This window comes from Erpetoichthys calabaricus, chromosome 17 (genome assembly GCF_900747795.2).
Source record: "Erpetoichthys calabaricus chromosome 17, fErpCal1.3, whole genome shotgun sequence".
In the NCBI taxonomy this organism is placed as follows: domain Eukaryota; kingdom Metazoa; phylum Chordata; class Cladistia; order Polypteriformes; family Polypteridae; genus Erpetoichthys; species Erpetoichthys calabaricus.
The window spans coordinates 22,312,649-22,334,695 of record NC_041410.2 but is presented as its reverse complement, the minus strand read 5'-3'; the positions used below and the strand labels follow the sequence as shown (position 1 = coordinate 22,334,695).

Genomic DNA, 22,047 nt, shown 5'->3' with positions numbered 1-22,047 from the left:
TACTGTAAAGGATGGCAGAAGTACCAGAGGACTGGAAAGTTGCTAATGCCACTCTAATCCATGAGAAGAGAAACAGAACGGATCCCAGTGATCACACGGCAATACCATACAAATCTATGGAACTCAATACTGTATTAAGAAATTAATCAGAAAGGTACTTGCATGAATATATACTAAGTAACAGCCAGTCAGGTGTTTTGAAGGGGCAATTATAGTAGTAGCAGATAAAAGCAAAGCATACTATATAGTTTTAACTTTAATAAAAAAGCATTTGATACAGTTCTACACCAAAGATTACTCCTGAAAACTAAAACCTATTAGCATTGCAGGAACCCTACAAAACTGAACTTCGAGATGGTCAAGACAGAGACTGCAGGTAAGAGTGGAAAGCTGCCCATATGGCAAGACCATCAGTTATCTCCCTCAGAGGTCTGTCTTAAGACTGTTACTTTTTCTAGTAAAATAATAACCTCAATTCTGGTATACTTAGTGAAACTGTGAAAATCAGAGACACGGCGGATACTGAAAAGGCAGTAAAAAGAATTCAAAAATACCTGGACAATTTTCAGGACTGGAAAAAAATGCAAGTTAATGTAGAAAAGTGAAAACTGCTACATGTAGGCAAAAGGGACAATTGTAATTACAAGATGGAAACCACGGTCTTACGTGAAGCAACCACTGAAAAGGATTTAGGCATTTACGTTGATGCAATAATTTCATCCCCTAGGCAAATGTACAAAAACTTTTGAATACAAATCAAGAGACATAATACTCAACCCATATAATGTAACTAACAGAATGCATCTGAGGTACCATGTGGAGTTCTGTTCACCGAGCTACAAAAGAACATGGCAGCAATATATGTGCAGAGGAGGGCAGCCTAGTACTGTATATCCTAGGACAAAATGAAGGTCATGTCCTACTCTAACAGGCTCAGGGAATTAAACTTTTTTATTCTTGAACACAGAATGTTATACAGGGTGCTAATTCATGTCATCAGAATTCTCAAAGGCTGATTCAGTAGAATTCTGAAAATTAAATAGGAAATCTCATACTTGAGAACACTGGTTCAGTTAAAAGGAACTGAATTTAAGATTGAAGCCAAGGAAACACTTCTTACAACAGTGAGCTGTGGAGACTTGAAACAAAGTATCACATCACAGCTGGTAAAAAGTAATGGGTCATTGTCCAAATATTCTCTATTTTCTATACAGTTTAATGAGAGATTATTTGTTTAGTAACATGTTTACATATTCAATGATACCACTATATTAAATTATATAGTAGTTGTAAATAAATAACATTAAAATTTTCTGCATGTTTAGAGTCACTCACACAGCACCTGGGCTCTGGGTTTGAGTGTACCTTCCTTATGAAGTTTATAAATTTCCAGGTGTACAAGGAGTTTCACTAGAGACTCCTTCCATATAACAAGAAAGTACAAAAACATTAACCAGCATCTAACAATTACTTTATTTAAGTGTGCAAGAGGATTCACAAAATGAAGGATATGAATAGCAAGATCCTGCCTTGTATTAACTGCTGCTACAATATGAGGGATTCACAATGTATGAGTGAATGGAAAAAGCTATTCATTGCTCACTTACTCGGAGGTGAGTTGATCTCCTCAATACAATCAGCTTCTTCCTTTATACATACAGTTTCAATCTCCATCTCTGCAGTATTCTGCCGACTGCAAAACATTCCTGATGATTCCTCCTTTGGGCAATCCATTATAAACTGGATAGCAGACACCAAAATTCAAGTTACCTCTTACAAGCCTTCTGAAACTCAACACAAAAAACATGTGGTTTAAATGTTACTAGTCCTGAAATCAATACTAGTGGATGCAGAAAATATATACATATTTGCATAAATCAAGATCTGCTTTTATGGTTTTCTCTGTGTATTTTTGACCAAGGTATCCAGATGTAAAATGAAAGACTGCTTCTTCAGTATTGCCACTGTTAAACGGTACAGTATAAGCCTGTCTAACTTCAATAACTGCTATTAGCATTTGATCTCGACAGGATACAGTGGAAACCCTCAGGGACAGGGTGGTACAGATGCATTAACTCCGGATCTATCTTAGATAGCTGTGTAAACCTGTGGAGAATCAACTAACAGAAATTACAAACGGTAAATTATAGTTTACAGCAAAACCTTTCAGCAAGCTGGAGGGCTTCTGTTATTGTGATGAGGACAAGTACTCCCTTAAAAGAGCTAAGCAGCCATTTTGAAAACAACATTTGCCAATGAGACATCAAACTGCATGGTGAATTTTAATGGAAGAGGATAAACATAGGACTCATCACCAGCAAATGGCTGTGCCAGAATTTGGAGTGTAGCACTCAGCAGTATTGTGCTCACCTAAACACTCATAAGAAATGATCCAAATAACACCAGCTTTGTTTTTCAGGAAAACTCTCTTATTTATATTTGTACTAGGAGTTATAGGTTGGGCTGCATGAAATATTATATACAAAAAGGCAAATATGTTGTAACATTACATATTTAAGCCGATGCTTAAGGACTGCAAATACCTAAATATTATGATTCCACATTATTTATCACTATTCTCATACATATTAAAACCTGCTCCTGAATGGTCAGAGAGAATATTCCTTCCTTAACAAAGTTTTTGAATGTGCAGGTCACTTCCAAGATGCACACATCTTTTACAGTATAAATTCTTTATAAAGTAGGGCTGAACTGGCAACTCTTAAATTTTAGTGCTTCAAGTGCAAATCGGCTAAATTTCCCCAGTATTAATGTTTAAATGTAATGTAAAAAAGTGAGCTTCACTTTCAATATATTATTTCACATATCAGACCATAACAATTTTGTAGTCATCACCAAGTCCAGAAATTAGATAAATCTAACCTCATGCGATAAACAACACAACACTTTAAACTGTGTAGTCTATTCAAGAAAATAATAAGAAAAATTTGCAAAAATACAAATTTTATTGGCCCAGGTCAAAAGCTTTAATTGAGGTTGACACAGGTTATTATCTTAAAACTAGGGGGCTCCGCCCCCTGCTCGCTTCGCTCGCCAACCCCTGGTGTTGGGAATGAGAAAGAGCGTGATGTATGAATGAGATATAGAATAGTGTGAAGGTGTAGAAGATGCAAATAGAAAGCAAACAATAAAGTGTGTGGCACAGTGTAAAGGTTTATTGGAAAATTTCTTTGTACACGCCGGTTAAGTGTAAAAGGTAATTCCAGGTCAGAACTTGTAAGGTCAATGAAGATGGTTATTGTCGTGATCAGAGTCAAGTTTGTCAGAGCTTAGAAAGAGTTGTGTCTCTCCAGGAAGTAATGCAATGACTTGGGTATTTATGTTTTCCACAATAATATTTTTTGGACATATTACAATTCCTCAAGCCTTTATCTGCGCTAATATCTGGGTGAGGTCTATCTGTATTGGTGAGTGTACCATCTCCCAGATGTAATAAGCAATTGTTATGATCTGGATCTGGACATCGCATGTTTTGTACTAAGTGTATCTTTTGAAAGCAATGTTAATTGTCTGCGTATTTTAAGGTGCACTGAACAATAGGTGAGCGCATGGCATGTGGAACAATAGGTAAGCACTGTCTAAAATCTCCTCCTAATAAAAATACCTTTCCTCCAAAGGGAATATTATTATTCATCAATGTTTGTAGAAGTTTATGAATGGTGTTGAGTAAGTGACTGGATGCCATTGCACATTTATCAATAATTAACAGTTTTGCAAGACGGATGTCATGTGCAGTGCCACTGTTTATGTTCATAGTGGATACCGATTTCTAGGATCTAATGCAGTTCATAAAGTTTTCACTTTCAGGTACATCGTTAGTTAGAAGGTTCTGTAGATATTCAGGATATGAATGTAAAGGAGGCAGTCTAATTTGACCCTTTTGACAACAACGTGTAAATCCATTACTTGTATTGTCAGTTGTTTCTTCAGGGAAATTAAATGAATGACAATGATTGCAAATGACATTCATTAATCCCAATGAATTTTCCTGAATAGTGGACTCATTATTGAACGCGTTGTTAGCTAACTGGCGCAAGTGTTTAGCAGGTGTCTTTCGTTGATGTCCGTGACGTGTATCTTCTGCTTGTGCCGTTTGAGAGGCGCGTTGTTGTATGTGCAGTATTTGGGACGTGTTGTTTTGGAGCTGTAATCAATTTGCCTGTGCTGTGTGAGAAGCCCGTTGTAGTCTACTGCATGCATTGTTTGTATTGAGCCTTGCTCGTTTTTGTATGTCGGTCAGTTGAGCTTTCTCTTTTTGGAGCCTTGCCTGCTTGTTTTTCGGCATTCCAGATGCGCGGTGTAGACGTCTGCGTTTATTTATTTTGTCCCTTCGCTGCTGTTTACATATGTCTGAGACGGGAGGTGTTTCGTTTTGAATCCGTGCCTGTTTCAATGCAGCGCTTTGAGACGCGTGCTGTATGTGTGTACGTCTGCGTGTCTGTCCATATGCGCTGGTTTCTGTTAATGTGTTAGCTGAGCTTTGCGTTTTTGGAGCCGAGACATTTTTTCTTCCGGGGGTTCAGAAGCGCATTGTATGTGCCGCCGTGTATTTTGTTTTTCATGCGGGTTCGTGTGTTTGGTCCCGTTATTCGAGCCGTATCGTTTTGTACCTGTGATCGTGTATTCATGACTTGTTTGTTCTTCAGCGTGAGAAATATGGATAAGTAATAAGGAGGATCGCACTCACTGTTAATATGGAGCCTTTTCTGCGATTGAACGGTTAATAGTGCCTCATTGTAATGAGATCCACCTATGCTGCATAGTGTGAATTGTGTTTGGTCCCGTTATTCGAGCCGTATCATTTTGTATCCGTGATCGTGAATTTATGACTTGTTTGTTCTTGAGCGTGATAAATATGGATAAGTAATAAGGAGGATCGCACTCACTGTTAATATGGAGCCTTTTCTGCGGTTGAACGGTTAATAGTGCCTTATTGTAATGAGATCCACCTATGCTGCATAGTGTGAACGTGTTGAGATGACGCATGTTTAATACGGACGGTTCATTTAGAAATGGGGCTTTGTGTGTAGATTTGTGCATATTTGCGTTGTTGATTTGTTTCAGGGTGCACTGTTCCAATGTGATGTAATATTTGTCCACATATGCGAAAGCAGTATGGGCCATTGCCTTTTGGTGGCCTGATATTTACTCCGGTAGATGCAAAAGCAAATGAACTATTGTAGGATCTAATGCAGTGCATAAAGTTTTTACTTTCAGGTACATCGTTACTTAGAAGCTTCTGTAGATATTCAGGATATGAATGTAAAGGAGGCAGTCTAATCTGACCCTTTTGACAACAATGTGTAAACTCATTACTTGTATTGCCAGTTGTTTCTTCAGGGAAGTTAAGTGAATGACAATGATTGCAAATGACATTCATTAATCCCAATGAATTTTCCTCAATACTGGACTCATTATTGAACGCGTTGTCAGCTAAGTGGCGCAATTGTTTAGCAGGTGTCTGCGGACGGTTCCTTTAGAAATGGGGCTTTGGGTGTCACTTCTTATTGATGTTAGTGTGTTTGTCGGTCTGAATCGTCTTTGTTGTGAACGTTTCGTGTGCCATGTCCGTAGTCTGTCCCGTTTTTCGTCTCTAATGGGCTTGGTGTGGCGGTCACGGCTTCTTTTGTTTGGTGTGGTAGGAGCTTGTTGAATCCTCCTCTTTGTGTGTGTCCCGTTTCGTGTGCAATGGGATTCGTGCGGCGCTGTGTGCTTTGCCAGCGTCGGGGGGGGGGGGGGGGGGGGGGGGGGTATCATACCAAGTTTCGTGTGCAATGGCTTTCGTGCACCACTGTGTGTGTCGCCTGCGTTTGACTCCTTTTTTCTGTGGTCGCGGCGCCTCATTTCTTTGACTCCTTTTTTCTGTGCTCACTCCTTTTTTCTGGAATTGAGGAAAATTATCTGTAATGGATTTTATGTCACTATTACTTAATAAATCCCTGACCACAATAGCTACAAATTAATTACAAGCTACTTAAAAAGGACTGTTCACTGAATGCAGTGCAGATGGCTGGGTATAGTGTAACTAAAGACCATGAATTCAAGTCATGACAAAACAGCATTATTCAGAACAAGTGTTGGATTTGTCTTGCATGCGACGTGCAAAATTAAAATAAATATATGCATATACACACACTGCAGACAGTTCTTTTTAATGCCAAGAACAAGAAATCTGCAGCAGAGACATGAAATGCAGTATACCATGCAGTTTATGCCCAGCTGTATACGTGGGACAAACATCCAAAACACATATACAAGAACATCACAATGCTGTCAGAAGGAAGGACCCATGGTCTCTGGTATATACACATACCAATTCAACCAGACACACATTTAACTGGGACATGGTGCAAGTAAGATGCAGGGCAAATACTAAGAGTGCCAGAGAGTTGGCTGAATCGTCGCTATCAAATTAAAATGCCATTAACAGACACTTGGACATGAACCCAGCATATGCAGGCTTAAAAAGAAGAACATCTGCATAATAAAAAAGACTTTAAGAGTAGCACCCCCTGAAACCCACCCCCTCCTTATTCGCTATATATTGCTTTTGATTCCTGACAAGTGTCAAAAGATCAGGAATAAAAGGCGGCGAGCTTCAGCGTCAACTGTGTTTCAGCGTGTCACCCCATTGGGGAGGGTCTCAAAAGGGTTCAAAACAGTCACACACACACACACACATACATACATACATACACACACAAGATTGAAAGCTAAAAAGTAAAAATCTGTGTTGTAAGCTGAGGTGTTATTTGGAGAATATATGACATTTAGTCAATGTAGATTAAATTAATATCAATCATACTGATATTTTTGGCTGTCGTTTTACACTACCTTTTAAAATAACTAATCAGCAGCACAAAAAGGTATTATATCATACTTGTCTTGAAGATATTTTTGATGTAAGCTACTGTAACTGGCAAAGGTTAAAAGGGTAAAAAGTAGTTATTTAAGTCATGAGTTTATACAGAAATGTATACGACAAACATCTCCACAAAATGTGGCAATAATAATAATCAATATATGATCTGCAAATTTAACTCGGGAAAGACTGATAATTGAAATAGACTGAAAATTTCTATATTTCAGTAAAATTTCTGTTTAAGCCCAGCAATAACAACAAGCAACACTTTTAGAGTCTCATTTTGGAACATCACCTATTACAAGCCTTCAAAGGGTAGGAAAGCAAGCAACTTTAAATAAATTTTAACTTTTTTTTTCTGCTCTACCAACATCTGAGCCACTGTATTATAAAAGGGGGACAAAGCTGTAGTTTTTCAAAGGCATTTTAATTGCCAGTCATATTATTAAAAACCTGTGGTGGGTTGGCACCCTGCCCGGGATTGGTTCCTGCCTTGCACCCTGTGTTGGCTGGGATTGGCTCCAGCAGACCCCGTGACCCTGTGTTCGGATTCAGCGGGTTGGAAAATGGATGGATGGATGGATGGATTATTAAAAACACAACCTCAAACTTCATTCAACCATAGATCTATCAAGTGAGCCCCCTAATTTTAATTGAGACCTGGGGGGATAAACTCCATCAGAGCAGCATCACTGCAGGGCACACATGATATGGAAAACGTTATGAAATTACCTGAAAAATAAACGGTATGAACATACTTGATGCAGATATCCAACAGAAAATAAATGGCTTGTTAACAATAGGAGAAATGTGCGCCCTCAAATTCTTACCTTGTAAACGAGAGGATAAAATTAAACCTGCAAAGAAATGAAAGAATGATTGTGATTCATAATACGTTGGATTATTTAGGACAAAACAAAGAAACTAATTATGTGCCAGAACTGAGGAGAAAAAGCATTATGCAGTAATTTGAAAATATTGATTTTATATCCATACACAAAAACCATTTAATAGCAAACTGTAAATATGATAGTTACAATAAAAAGGATAAGATTGAGCACATAGTTGCATCTGACAGCTATTTGCGGTTAACAGTGTTTATACTGTATAATGAAACGCTATTACATTTTATATCATGTATATATTTAATAGCTAAAGCTTGGATGCAGCATCGGTTTCCCTTTCCTTCTAGCAAACATTCCTTTTACTAACGGGTGAGCGAAACTGCAGAAAGCTTCAAGAGCAAAGCTTGAGGTTAGTAGATTGCACTGACCTACACTCCATACTACCACAACAGGCTTTTCATGAACAATTATTTCATGTCGCAGATTAACTGGGAAATTTGAAAGCCACAGTTCAAAAGTCTGTATATAGTTAATACACAAACATGGCAGAAGGTTCAACGAAAATGAGAAGAAAACAGCTCCGTGATAACAAAAGGAGCCAATTACGCATGGATTAAAACATTTTAATTAGTTTTACTTAGAAAATACACCAGATCTGGAAAATATGCCGTAAATTGGAAATTCTTTGTTTTAAAGGAGAAAACCTAAGAGAGAAAAAACAAAAAGATAGTTTCTCTTACTTATTCAAATCATACACATTACATGCCTTTTAAAGAATTCATCACAAAATTAAAGTCACGCAAAAACTACTAATAATCATTTGAAAGTCACTTTAATTCCAGTATAACGTATGTTTAATATATTTTTTGCTCATTTCCTTAGCATGCCAAACATTACGCGACCACTCATTATTTACATCCTTACTTGCACATTTACTTGCTCCATTAATTCACAGACGCGACTGCAATAATAACACCAATGAATGAAATATACATTTTAAGTCACATATCAGCACCAGTTTCTTGACAGCCGATTTATAAGACTGACATTCCCCTTTCTTATTACTATGGCATACCTGACAACTTCCCAATACAGCTGGTAATCACCTCGGCTTTCCGCATCTTTTTGACTGCAAGCGAACGGAACCTTCCGAAATGTATACCGAACAGCGGACCGCTTTCTTTGTGCACCGCTCACGAGACCATCGATGACACGCTCGTAAACACCAGCTAGTTCATAGAAAGGAGACTTCTGGGATGCTTCGTCCTCCGAAAAATAATTGGAAAGAGTAACAAGGAAAAGTCAAATCAGTGAAGCAGAGAGGGACGAATAAACGATTATGTTATACGGAACCAGGGTATGCATGGTACGAGCGTTTTATGGCTAGCACCCAGTTTTGCGGCTATATAATTGGTAGAGGTTGCTGTTAAAGTAAAATATTGCTTCATCTTTGTCCAAACACTTTTTAAAAAAAATTATGATTGCGGCATCTTACAATTAAAAATTAAAGTTACGTTTTTCTAACAAAGTTAGAAACAAAGATTTTGTACAAAGTTACACTACAAAAACAATTTCAAAATAGATTCACGATAAAGTGCCCACAAAGAACATTCTTTTGTCTTTTTTCATTTTTCCACAGTACTAGATTTGAACAAAATTAATACGTGTTTATTTTATTTGATTGTTATTTCTGTTGTAGAGACCATTTTATCTGTTACGTATTTTCCACAAATCCATCCAAATATGACTGTACATATCGAACAGCCACTACTTTACACTGAAGCAAAGATTTGTTCTTTCTGTTAGTATAAGAATGGACCGATTGAATCAATTTTATGGCTGTGAATAATTCTTTAAAAAGTTAAGACGTCATAGATCCATCAATCAGGTCTGGCTAGGTCTGTAATTTGGTTATACATTTCAACGAAGTCTGGGAAACACGGGCCTCTTCACAGCCCTAAGTTCATAATATGATGAGGGACATATAATATAAACCTCATACAAAAATTGTTTTAAGGCGCTTATTAAAAAATTAAAAGCATTTCTAATTGCTAAATAATGGCTTAACGTATATCAGATTCAACATATAATTTTTAATTCTCAAAATGACCAAAGGCCCATTTGACATCATTCAAAGGCTAGCAATGTCTGCCTGGAAAATGGGTAATTAAATCAAATTTTATTTCTCACATACAGTTATACACATAGTACAATATGTAGTGAAATGCTTAGTTGCTCAGCTCTAAGACTGTGCATTAGAAGAAGAATATAAAAGATAATAATAAATACACAACTCTGTAAAAATATTGATAAAAAATCAGTATTTACAATGACACCATAAGTAACATAAAAGAATTAACCATAGGGCATTATGTAGCTCTAGGCACTGTCCTCATTTAGGATGTGGATGGACTGTGGACAGAAACGCCTCCTCAGTTTCTCTGAGCTCCCTGACCCTAACCACAGCACAGAGAAGAGGCCATTGTTGGAATGGCTGGTATCTCTGATCACTTTTTTTGCCCTGGCCTTACATCTCTTAATATACTGTAGATGTACAGAAATTTGAAGCATGCAAACCCAATGAGGCATTCAGCTGACCGCACCTTTCTCTGCAGAGTCCTGCTATGTGCTGTTTCCAAAGCAGTTGGTCATACTTCCTGTCAGGATACTTTCTATGATGAATCTGTGGAAGTTCTTTAGTAGTTGGGAGGCCTGCCTGCAATCCCTTGAGGCATCTGAGGCAATAAAGATGATATCATGCCTTCTTCACCAATGTGTAGATGTGCTTGGACTGGGTCAGGTCCTCTGTGATGTTGACACAGAGGTATCTGAAACTGTCCACCCTCTCCACATGAGTGCTATTAATACTGAGGGGGTAGCAGTGCCTCTACTGTCTTGCTGGTATTCAAGAGAAGACTTTTGTCCTGACATCACAGGGACAGACTCTCCACTTCTGTTGGAGCTGGTATTTTCTGTTCTGGTAGATCAATATCTTTTTTTTTTGTTTGCAGGTAAGCTCCTGAATACTTAAAAACATTATCTAGATAACTCTTTGATTTTAATTATCAATAATCCTGGACATGTGGGAACAATTTATTGAAAACATGACCCAGATAACTAATTTTAATTATACGTAATCCCAAACATGTGGGAGTAATCTTGTATTAGACATCATGGAGAATGTCATGAGATGTTGTAGAGTATGAATGGTTTTAGTTAGATATGCATTAGAGTGCAAAACCAACTTCTGTATATGTGCCCTGAAATGTTTTGCAGACCAAAGTGTGCATAAAGGTGAAAAACTGGTGGAGTTAGGGTCTTATTATACAGCGCATAATTTGGTGTCCTCTGATGTTCAAAATGTGTGAATTTCCCCTTGGGATTAATAAAGTATCTATCTATCTATCTATCTATCTATCTATCTATCTATCTATCTATCTATCTATCTATCTATCTATCTATCTATCTATGATTGATTTACATTCAGTCCAAAGTCCCTACACTCCACTGTTAGTTTCAGGGAAATGATCATTTCTGAGCTAAAATCAATTAACCACTTTCTTACAGAAGCCTTTATTTTGTGGGTGGGTGTTGTGTGAACAGCTGTGAAAATTAGTCCTATTTGTGTGATGAGCAAACTAATATGAATCCAGTTTGATTATTTTCTCAGAAAATAAAAATCACCATTGTTAGAAATGTCTTATGAGGAGTACAAGAGCTATAAGAAGTCACTGACTTAATATAACATTGTTGATTAATGTAACAGAGCTCCACACTAAAGCAATAAGCTCTTTATTCATCACACAGTGCAAATGCCTTTTAAAGAACCAAGCACATTATAAGACAAAACTCACTTCCATGACATGGAAAGACAGCAGTATATTTTCTCAGTATCATACAGTACCATATATCTTGTGAGATTTACAGTAAAATGCATAATGCTGTATCAAAAAGCAGTAACCCCCATATTTTAACACAGCCAAGTCTAATCATAGGATACATCCTTCAGAAAAGAAGAAACCACTTAATGGAATTTAAACTGTAATATATTTATTATCTATGTTTATTATTTAGTAACATTATACATTGTTAGCCACCCTGTTCATGGTGATATCAGTTTTTGTCTTTCCGTTTAAATGTTTTGTATTCTTCCTAGCATATCTCCCAGGTTTCCTTTTTCCATAAAATGGATTAAACAACAGATGGAAGAATATTAAATTAGATTATTAATCTAATTTCCCCAGGTACAATGTAGTAGGTAAGTGAAGTCTGTTTCAACAGCACTAGATGTCCTAGTCCTAGATGGGATGCAATTCAGTTCAGAAACATATACTGTATCCACACAATCATACTCTAAGTTTTAAGTTACAAAACACATTAAGATCCTACCAAAGTGCAAAGAAATTCCTGAATAAAAAACTTATTAAAATATCAAATGAACAGATGGCATTATTCAAGGGATTTTCAATTGCTGGGTTTTCTAGAGCTCATTACATGTTAAAACAAAGTCACATAATATTGGATGTAATTGTGAATTGACAGCACATCTCAATAATTGCATAAGGTGATGTATTATTGACATATATTTGTAATCAAATTCCACAAAGATCTTGTTCTATGACAGGTCTTACCTTCAAGGTGAGACTGGGACAAACAAGGACATGAGACATAAATTATTTTATATTCACTCAGTCGTCAGTAATGGTTCTAGACTAGATGTTTCATGATAGTGACCAATTGCTTTTCAATTTTCCCTTTACACAGTCTTCATTATACATATTCAATGATAATTATAGGCTTTTTAGTCTTTTATACAATTGTGTTCTTAAAAAAATTCTAAATGACTTTAAAGATTTTATTTTCACTTGGACCTTTGTTCTTTTGCAGAGATATTGGGAGCGCCACACACCCCTTTCTAGCAACCTCATGACCCCCCATGCTCTCCCAATCCATCTACTGACTTGATAGGAGGAGTCACCAGAGACATGAATGCCACTGCCGAGGTAAGTAAACCTCTCAACAAGGTCGACACTCTCTCCGCAGACAGACACATTGCTGATGTTTGTGCCTAAGAGGTCATGAAAGCCCTGGCTCTTTGGTTTTTTTCAGGACACTCGCAAGCCCAGACACTGAGACTCCTTGCTCAGTCCCTTGAGAGCACCAATCAGAGCATCCATTGACTCTGCAACGATCACAGCATCGTCAGCAAAGTCAAGATCAATGAATCTTTGTTCATCGACAGATGCCCAACAGCCGCTGGACCCAAAGACCTTGCCCAACACCCAGTCCATGAACATGAACCATTGAACAGAGTAGACGCGAGAACATACCCCTGACGAACCATACCAGATACACCTATGTGAGCTTGTAGGACATCCCATTCTAAAACCATGGACACTTTGAGGCATAAGAGCCTCCACTCTTCCTGGAAGTCTTTCCCCAAGAGTTTGGAGTATGTCAATGGGAATTTGTGTCCATTTAGCCAAAAGAGTATTTCTGAGGTCAGGTAGTTATGCTGATTGAGAACATCTGACTCACAATTGCTGTTCCAATTCATCTCAAAAGTGGTAAGTAGGGTTAAGTTATAGGACCATGCAGGACACTAAAGTTCTTCCATGTCTTTATGGACCTGGCTTCCTGCACAGTAGCGCAATCATGCTGGAACAGAAAAGGACAATCACCAAACCGTTGCAACAAACTTAGAAGAACACAGTTGTCAAACATGTTTTTGTATGCTGTAGCATTTACAGTACCCCTTACTGGAACCACGCCTAGCCCAAATCCTGCTATTGACCCTCCTCCACCAAACTTTATAGTAGTCACTATGCAGTCCTAAAGGGAGCGTCCTCCTGGTGTTCGGCAAACCTAGATTTGTCCATCTGATTGCCAGGTAGTAAGGCGTGATTAGCCACTGCCTGCCTAGGCCACTGCTCCAGAGTCCAATGGTGGTGTGCTTTACAGCTCTCCAGATGATGTTTGGTATTGTACATACTGATCTGCTGCTTGTGTGCAGAGGCTTGACCATGGAAACCTACCTCATGATGTTCCTGATGCAGAGTTCTTGTGTTGATGTTGCTTCCAGAAGAAGCTGGGAACTCTGTTATGAGAGAGATGCAGCACAGGATATGGAAATGTTTATACGCTATGTGCTTCAGCAATCGGTGGCCCTGCTCTGTGAGTTGGAATGGTCCACCACTTTGTGGCTGAGTTGTTGTTGATCCACGACAGTTCCACTTCACAATAGAAGCACTTACAGCTGACCAGTGCAGAGAAAAAATTAAATGCACTGACTTGTTCAAAGATGGCATCCAATGACAGTGCCATGTTTAAAGTCACTTAGCTGTTCAGTATGACCAGATATTCTATTGCCAGTGTTAGTCATTGGAGATTGTATGGCAATGTGCTTCGTTTTATGCCACTGTTAACAATGGGTGCTGCATAAACACCTGAACTCATTTGGACAGAAATCCACCTGCTTTTGGCCATATACTTTATTATCAGGCAGGTTTTTTCCTTTTCACCTTCATAAAGGCCTTTGCTTTCTTATACATCAGAGATTCTCTGTAAATGCATTTGTTATCTTCTGTAAGTCACTGAGATTCACTTCCAGTTTAAAGGAAGGCCACCCCTGGTTATGTTTTTTACTTTTCAACATTATCAATTATGTGAAAGGCCCTGAATGTTCCCATCTTCATTTTAAAATCAACAAAAAGTGGTGGACATCATAAAGAGGGTGAAGCCGATTCATTTAAAGCAGATGCTCCCCTGATTTCTGACATAAATGAACTTCATCAGTAAATTATGTCTATTGTTCAGCTATTATATTAAAAAATAGTCTTGCAGTTAGCAGATAATACTTTTTTTTATTATTAATTTTATTGTAATCATTCCGTACAAATAGATCAATTTTTACAAAAAATAGGATTGAAAACAAATCAAACCCCAACCCTCAGAAGGAGAGCATGGCCAAAGGAGTAATACTTAAAGTTTGTAGACATACCTAAATTGTAGCAGATAATACTTTTTAACCTAACATTGTTTTGTTTTTATAAATTGTTCAAACCATTCACAGTTTTACCTTAATCTAACTTGGCTTTGTTACAGTCAACAAAGCAAGAAAAAAAATTAGGATTTGGCTATATACTTTTTAAAGTACTGCAGATATTTTGAATGATACCAGTGTACGAAAATAATTTTCTTAATATAATTATAGGATTTAAATTTTATTTCTTTTCTAGTAAACATATGTCACCATTGTTTGTAATTAACTACAGATCACAATAAGCCAAGAAAAGTCGATCTTCTACCAAGTTCTTAAAGGGAAACCTGTTAAGATAATCTTTGTCATTTTTAGATTAGCAAAACTTATTTCCATCCTGCTACTGCAACAATGGCTACCAGATTCAACTACTAAAATGAACAGGCGAAACAAGTTGTTTATTGCCACCAATTTACGGAGTTAAACACCCGTTGATCTGTGAAGACAGAAACATGAAAAACAATTGTCACTGTGCAATATATAACATCACTCTGTATTGTTTAAAAGATAATGCAAATTGGTTTCAATTTATTTATACCTTTATGGACTCAATCAAGGTAAAAAAAAATAAAAAAACAATGAAGCAGAAGTATAGGGGACACTTCAGGTTATAATGATGAAACGGAATGTAATGTTGAGCCATGATATAAACAAAATGATATTCTCTGGCATTTGAAACTCCAATTGTAAATTATTTATGGCCAGCAAAAAAAAAGTGTGAGAGCCACCTGTAGTCACGAAACAATTTCTAGTCATTTACTTAGATTACCGAATAATGTCTGACAGTGCAGTAAATGTGTGGCAAAAACATTTTCTGGTTCAGATTACAGAACCCAGTCTGTTAGTGTGTTATATTTTCTCCTATAGAGGATGAGGTCAGTGTTCACTGAGTGTTAATAGTTCATTAGGTATATAACCAATCCTCACCTTAACACTAGAATTCCTGAAACCTACAAAAAAACTTGTAATCTTGGCCCATCTTAAATCCCGTTGCACCTCTGCCATCAGCGTGTTTTGTCTTGTAAATGCATCAGTCAGCACACGCAGCAAGTAGCCTGCTGTCCCATCCCCTGTCTTGATGGAGCTCAGTTCACGGGCAAAATGTTCTCCCAGCTCAAACCAAGGCTCCTTATCTGCGTATGATACTCCTGGAGTTGTATAGGGCAAATAATACTATATATTGTTATTTGGAATACATGCATTTCATGTGTGTTCTGTGTCTACAAAGATCTGGGTAAGTGTAGGATGAAAGGAAATGCAAGAAATGCTGAACACATATCTAAAACAGAAACATTTTCCATGTTATACTAATAATGACGAGAAGTGTATAATGTGTGAAGACTTTGGTCCAAACACATGCACTTTTATTCAAAAATATAACCAAAGAAAAAAAAAAGCATCCGATTTGCATGTGGTTGTCAATGAGTTAAAAACTCAAGCTCAAATGTCAATCAGCAACAAATTTACACGTATTCTTAAATGATACAGAGGTAAGAACTGCTGCCTTATAAACTGAAGGTCCCAGGTTAGAGACCAGGCGCTCTGTATTTTGAGTAGTGAGCTGTTATTATTATTATTATTTCTACAATATAATAAAAACATACATTTGATTTGAGTCTGTAACACCCTGTGTAAATTTTGGCTATTTGTAAAAAATTAGCGCTTGTTTTTTTTATTATTTAGTTTTATTCTCTCGGTGGCGTTCATGTGGTACAATGAACTTGCCTCTCACTCTTTGAGTTGGTGGCATTTATCTCCATTCTTTTCACAAGAACAGAGCTGTGGCTGATGCCTGCTCAGAACTGTTTGTTGTATTGGCAATCAAAGATACGATGTCCCGTGACCACTATCAGACTGGACAAAGGCAGGACCGTAGCAACAGACAGCTTCTTCACAGCGCTTTCACCGGCTAATAGACTGCTGTGCACCACAACGTAACTCTGCTTGGCACCATAAAGTAAAATGGGACTTCCACCTGCAGTTAGAGTCACTTCAGTAGATGAGCAATTTGTCGCGCTAGTGTTTAGATCTGACAGTGCTGTGCTGACGGTGTATGCGCCGAGCTGAGCTCCATCAAGGTAGGGGATAGGACAGCAGGCTGCTTGTGCTGATCAATGTATTTACAAAACAAAAAACGCTGATGGAGAGGTGTGAAGGGATTTAAGGTGGGCTGGGATTACAAGTTTTTTCGTAGTCTTCAGGAATTCTAGTGTTAAAGGCGCTTGCAAACTATGTGATACTTGAAGTCTGCAAAGTTTGCCAGGCATAAGAACATCAGATTGAACTGGTCAATTGCCACTTGTAGTCTTTCACAGAAGAAACTGCCTAGCATAGGTTTGGACAGGTTGCAGTGGTTTCAGATTTTTGTACTAGATAATCTGACATTCCTAACATAAATTACCCTGGTAAATAGAATTGTTTATTCTCAGTTGGATTCTTTGTGTAGTGTAATGCCGCCTTGGCCTCTGCCAAGTATAAGGAGTTCCCTTTACCTTTATTGTATTCACTCACTCTCATCACTTCTGATTAAAAACGTGGCAATTGTAGACTTAATTGAAATAACAGAATCCACACCCATTATATCAGTCACCATTTTTAATTTTGGGTGATTAAACAAACTTTATTTACATAAAATCACTCAATTGAAACACAGACAATTTGTGTTTTTTCGACTTTTCAGAAGTGTTGCTTCTGTGCGTAATTGCAATAGAAACGGCTACTTGCAACAATGTATAAAAAAATAAAAAGAATTGCGGTAACAACTGATCATTATTTTTTCTGTCAGGATCCAAGCAAACTTTAACAAAATGCATATACTTTTAAGTGTTCACTGTACACCATAGCAAAATCATTTCCTTTTAGCAATCATAACAGAACATGTAAGGTTATTTTTTTTTAACATGACTAAATTGCATAATAGTGTCGATTCATTTTCTGACTTCATATTTTCCGTAGCCTATTTCGGTAACATTGGTTGCAAATATGCCAAGACGGGTCTAACTGCAGCCTGCAACACCTGTGATGTATGTCAGATAATTCCCACAACATCAGTCACGAAATTCCCTTTGAGTCAGATGACCCTCCCACATCCCTAAACTTAACCGTAGTGTAAAGCATCCTAATCTTAACCATAGTGCAATGCCATGGGCGTTTCATGATATTGGGGCATTACATGACCGACCTCATAGGTACTGTGGTCTGCAATTACACTCTTGGAGATGCCCGTCCACTTCAGTGCATCCTCTCGCTTACACTCCTTCATAACTCACCAATGTACAGCTGCCAGGAAACTAAACAGCATGTCTTTAAGACGTGGTGGGGTGAGCAAGAAATGAATTAGAGAAGATTCATGCAGTTAAAGAGTGACCACAAGTAAAGTTGAAGGCAGGTCCTTGGGGCTTTGAGCCAGCAGTATGAACCATTACACCACCATGTCATCTTTATTAATGGTGTACAGTACCTATTGGAAATTACTACTTTATAATACATTACTTGTATCATAACACTCCCTGTTAGTCTTTTTTTTTTTAATTAATTAACACAATCCTGTAATGTCTTCCTGCCTTGCGCCCAACACTGTTAGGAGAAGCTGCCATAGATTGTGAACTTCTGCGGATTTGTAAAATGGATGGATGGCCTTTTTTTCCCCAAATTGTCCAGGTATATACTATATCATGCAGCAAAGTGGACTAACGTAACAACACTAATGGTCTCTTTTAAAGCCAGACAGTCAGGTGACGCCATTAGGTGCTAAGCTCACTGAACTGGAAGATAAAATTGGAGAAATGTCCTGGAACTGAAAGTGAAAAATACTATAAAATTCCATAAAAAGCTCTAGCTAACTTTTTTCCAACCCTCTACAATTATTCACCTGCCATGGAAAGATGTCCTAGAATTTAATTTTAGTCCAGTTTCCAAAATTAAAATCCCATTTCAAAAGGTTTGTGCCCAGTCTGTCCTTTACTCTGCATGATTACCCTGTGCAGTGTGATGAACAATTTGGTTTTGTCTGCTTGGACAGACCTGGTCTCTTCCTCACTTTATACTGGAAATGGTTAGTTCAGAAAATACAGGAATGAGTGAATTTGTAAAACAAATCTGTACTTCAATGCACAGGGGAGTACATTGACATGCATGGCCTATGCACTGCATAACATTTTACTAGAATACCTTTTTGAAACCGAGAAAAAAAAAAAAGAAAAGAAATGGCGATTAGGTATACTTTGCGTTCATCCATTTTCTAAACCTGCTTCTTCACAGCAGTGTCACTGGGAAGCTGGAGCCTGTCCCAGCAAGCACTGGGTGGAAGGCAGGAACGATCCCTGGCCAGGGTGCCAGTCCATTACAGGGTGAACCAACTCACGTACACCAGGGAGCAATTTAGCATCATCTAACAAAATAAAGTCACTTCTACAACCCCAAGTCCAATAAAGATGGGGTGCTGTGTAAAATGTAACTAAAAACAGAATGCAGTGATTTGCAAATCTCATATTTTATTCACAATGGAACATAGAAAACATATCAAATGTTGAAAGTGAGACATTTTACTATTTCATGAAAAATATTAGCTCATGTTGAATTTGATGGCAGCAACACGTCTCAAAAAAGTTGGAATGGGGTTAAGAAAAGGCTGGAGAAGTAAATGGTACTAAAACAAAACAGCTGGAGGAACATTTTGCATGATTGGGTATAAAAAGAGCATCTCAGAGGGGCAGAGTCTCCCAGACGTAAAGAGGGGCAGAGGTTCACCAATCTGCAACAAAGCTGAGTCTACAAATTATGGAACAACTTCAGAATAATGTTCCTTCCTCAATGTAAAATTGAGAAGACTTTGAATATCTCATATCTACCATACATAATATCATCAAAAGATTCCGAGAATCTGGAGAAATCTCTCTGTGCAACCGTCAAGGCCAAAAATCAGTATTATGCATTAAAACAACAGGACTGATTCTGTCATAGAAATCACTGCATGAGCTCAGCAACACTTCCAGAAATCATTGTCTATGAACAAAGTGTGCCGTGCCATCCTCAAATGCAGGGAAGAGCTCTTGTCATGCAAAGAAGAAGCCATATGTGAACATGATCCAGAAATGCCACCATCTTCTCTGGGCCAAAGCTCATTTAAAATGGACTGAGGCAAAGTGGAAAACTGTTCTGTCATCATACAAATCGAAATTTGAAATTCTTTTTGGAACACATGGACGCCACGTCCTCTGGGCTAAAGAGAAGAAGGACCATCCGGCTTGTTATCAGCACTCAGTTCAAAAGCCTGCATCTCTGATGGTATGGGGGGGGGGTGCATTATTGCCTATGGAACATCTGGAAAGGCACCATCAATGCTGAAAGGGATGTACAGGTTTTAGAGCAACATCTGCTCCATCCAGACAATGTCTTTTTCAGAGAAGGCCTTGCATATTTCAGCAAGACAAAGCTAAACGGCCTACTACATCTTTTACAACATCACGGGGGTGCTGAACTGCCAGCCGTCCAGACCATTCACCAATTGAAAATATTGGCTCATCACGAAACGAAAAGAAGACCCAGGACTGTTGAGCAGCTAGAATCCTAAATCAGACAAGAATGGAACAACATTCCTCTCCCAAACGTCCAGCAACTGGTCTCCTCCATTCCCAGATTTTTACGGACTGCTGCTAAAAGAAGAGGGGATGTTACATGGTGGTAAACATGGCCCTGTCCCAATGTTTTTGAGACATGTTGCTGCCATCAAATTCAAAATTACCTTATTCTTTTCTTAAGATGGTACATTTTCTCAGTTTAAACATTTTATATGTTTTCTATGCTCTATTGTAAATAAAATATGTCTTTATGAGATTTGCAAATCATTGCATTCTGTTTTTATTTATATTTTTTCACAGTGTCCCAACTTTTTTGGAATTGGGGTTGTCGTTAAAGGCAGCATTTGCTGGGTTGATGTATTTACTGTACTTGGAATTAAAACCAACAATAGAAAGACAGCTTATATGAAAGTACTTTCATAACATGGATAGCATGTAATTTAATGGCTACCAATCTTATTTGTATGAGGTTTATGAACAAGCAAAGAGCCCGGCCATGTGATTTGTGCCATGCTTTTTATGCTTGCGCTGTTGCCTAGATTAGGTCAATTGGGTCACACAGCATAGCATCCATTCTGACTCGAGCCTCTGTCAAGAGAAACCAATTCCACAGTCTTGTGTTTCATTTTCAAAAAAAGCTGCCTCCTTGGTTTATTGAATGTGAAACCAAATGTGTCAACTGAACATCTGTCAGTCTGATCCTCATTTTTGTTTTGTCCTGAACAAGATGTTTCTCAAATTCAGTAACAAAGGTGAAACCAGTAGTCCTACACCAAGGAAATAAGTTCACGACACTGTCTTCAGCTATGAAAGCTTTTTCTGAAGGACATATTAGTTTGGGTTAAGAAAAGCACATTATAGTTATACAATAAGAAGAAACTCCCATCACCAAGACAGCATACAATTCAAACCTTCATCAAGCACTATAATACAGAGTGTTCACAATTCACAAAATGCCACTTCAGACTTTACTGTGCAAAAAAGTAGCCTTATGTTAACCATGTCCAAAAGTGGCATTTATTTCTCTGGGCTTGGACCATCACACAGTGAAAACATGTACTGTGTTCAGAGGAATCAGTATTCTGGATCTTTTTTGGAAGAGATAGACACCGTGTGCTCCGGACCAAAGACAAACACGACCATCCAGAGTGTTATCAGCAACAAGTTCAAAAGCCTTCAGGGTCTGTCATGGTCTGTGGTTGTGTCAGTGCCCCTGGCAAAAGGTCATTTAAACTGCTGTGATGGGCAGCATTAACGTGGAAAAGTACATTGAGATTTTAGAGCAACATATGCTGCCTTCAGGGATGTCCATGCATTTTTCAACAAGACAATGCAAAACCACATTCTGCACACATTGCAAAGGCAAGGCTGCAGAAAAAGAGGGTCCGGGGTACTCAACTGGCCTGCCTGCAGTCCTCACCTGTCCCTAACAAGAGAATGCGTGAAGAATTTTGAAAGGAAAAATGTGACAACAATGACCTTGTACTGTAGCACACCTTAAGATATGTTTGCAGGAAAAATGGGACAAAATAACACCTGAGAACACTTCATCGCTTGGTATCCTCAGTGCTAAAATGTCTCTTAAGTGTTGTGAGAAGGAACAGCGACATTACAAGGTGCTGATTGCTTTACTGTCACAACTCTTTTTGGAATGTCTTGCAGGCTTGAAATGCAGGAACTGATGTATATTAACAAATGAAA

At 38.0% G+C, this 22,047-nt stretch overlaps 1 protein-coding gene across 2 annotated transcripts in view; it reads right to left on the bottom strand.

Annotated features, from left to right (window-relative positions):
• The window catches only part of LOC114667314 (zinc finger protein 91-like), a 52,197-nt gene extending 43,318 nt beyond the window's left edge, over positions 1 to 8,879 (bottom strand). The window contains exons 1-3 of one of the 2 annotated variants that reach the window (XM_051920492.1): positions 8,804 to 8,879; positions 7,638 to 7,740; positions 1,608 to 1,770 (exon numbers count right to left, since the gene is read on the bottom strand). In XM_051920492.1, coding sequence (XP_051776452.1) covers positions 1,608 to 1,734 — 127 coding nt within the window. In that variant the 5' untranslated portion in view covers positions 1,735 to 1,770; positions 7,638 to 7,740; positions 8,804 to 8,879. Of the gene's footprint in view, positions 1 to 1,607; positions 2,253 to 7,637; positions 7,741 to 8,803 lie in introns of those variants that run through there. The other variant, XM_028822578.2, reaches the window with a different exon arrangement.
• Between the last annotated feature and the right edge of the window lie 13,168 nt (positions 8,880 to 22,047).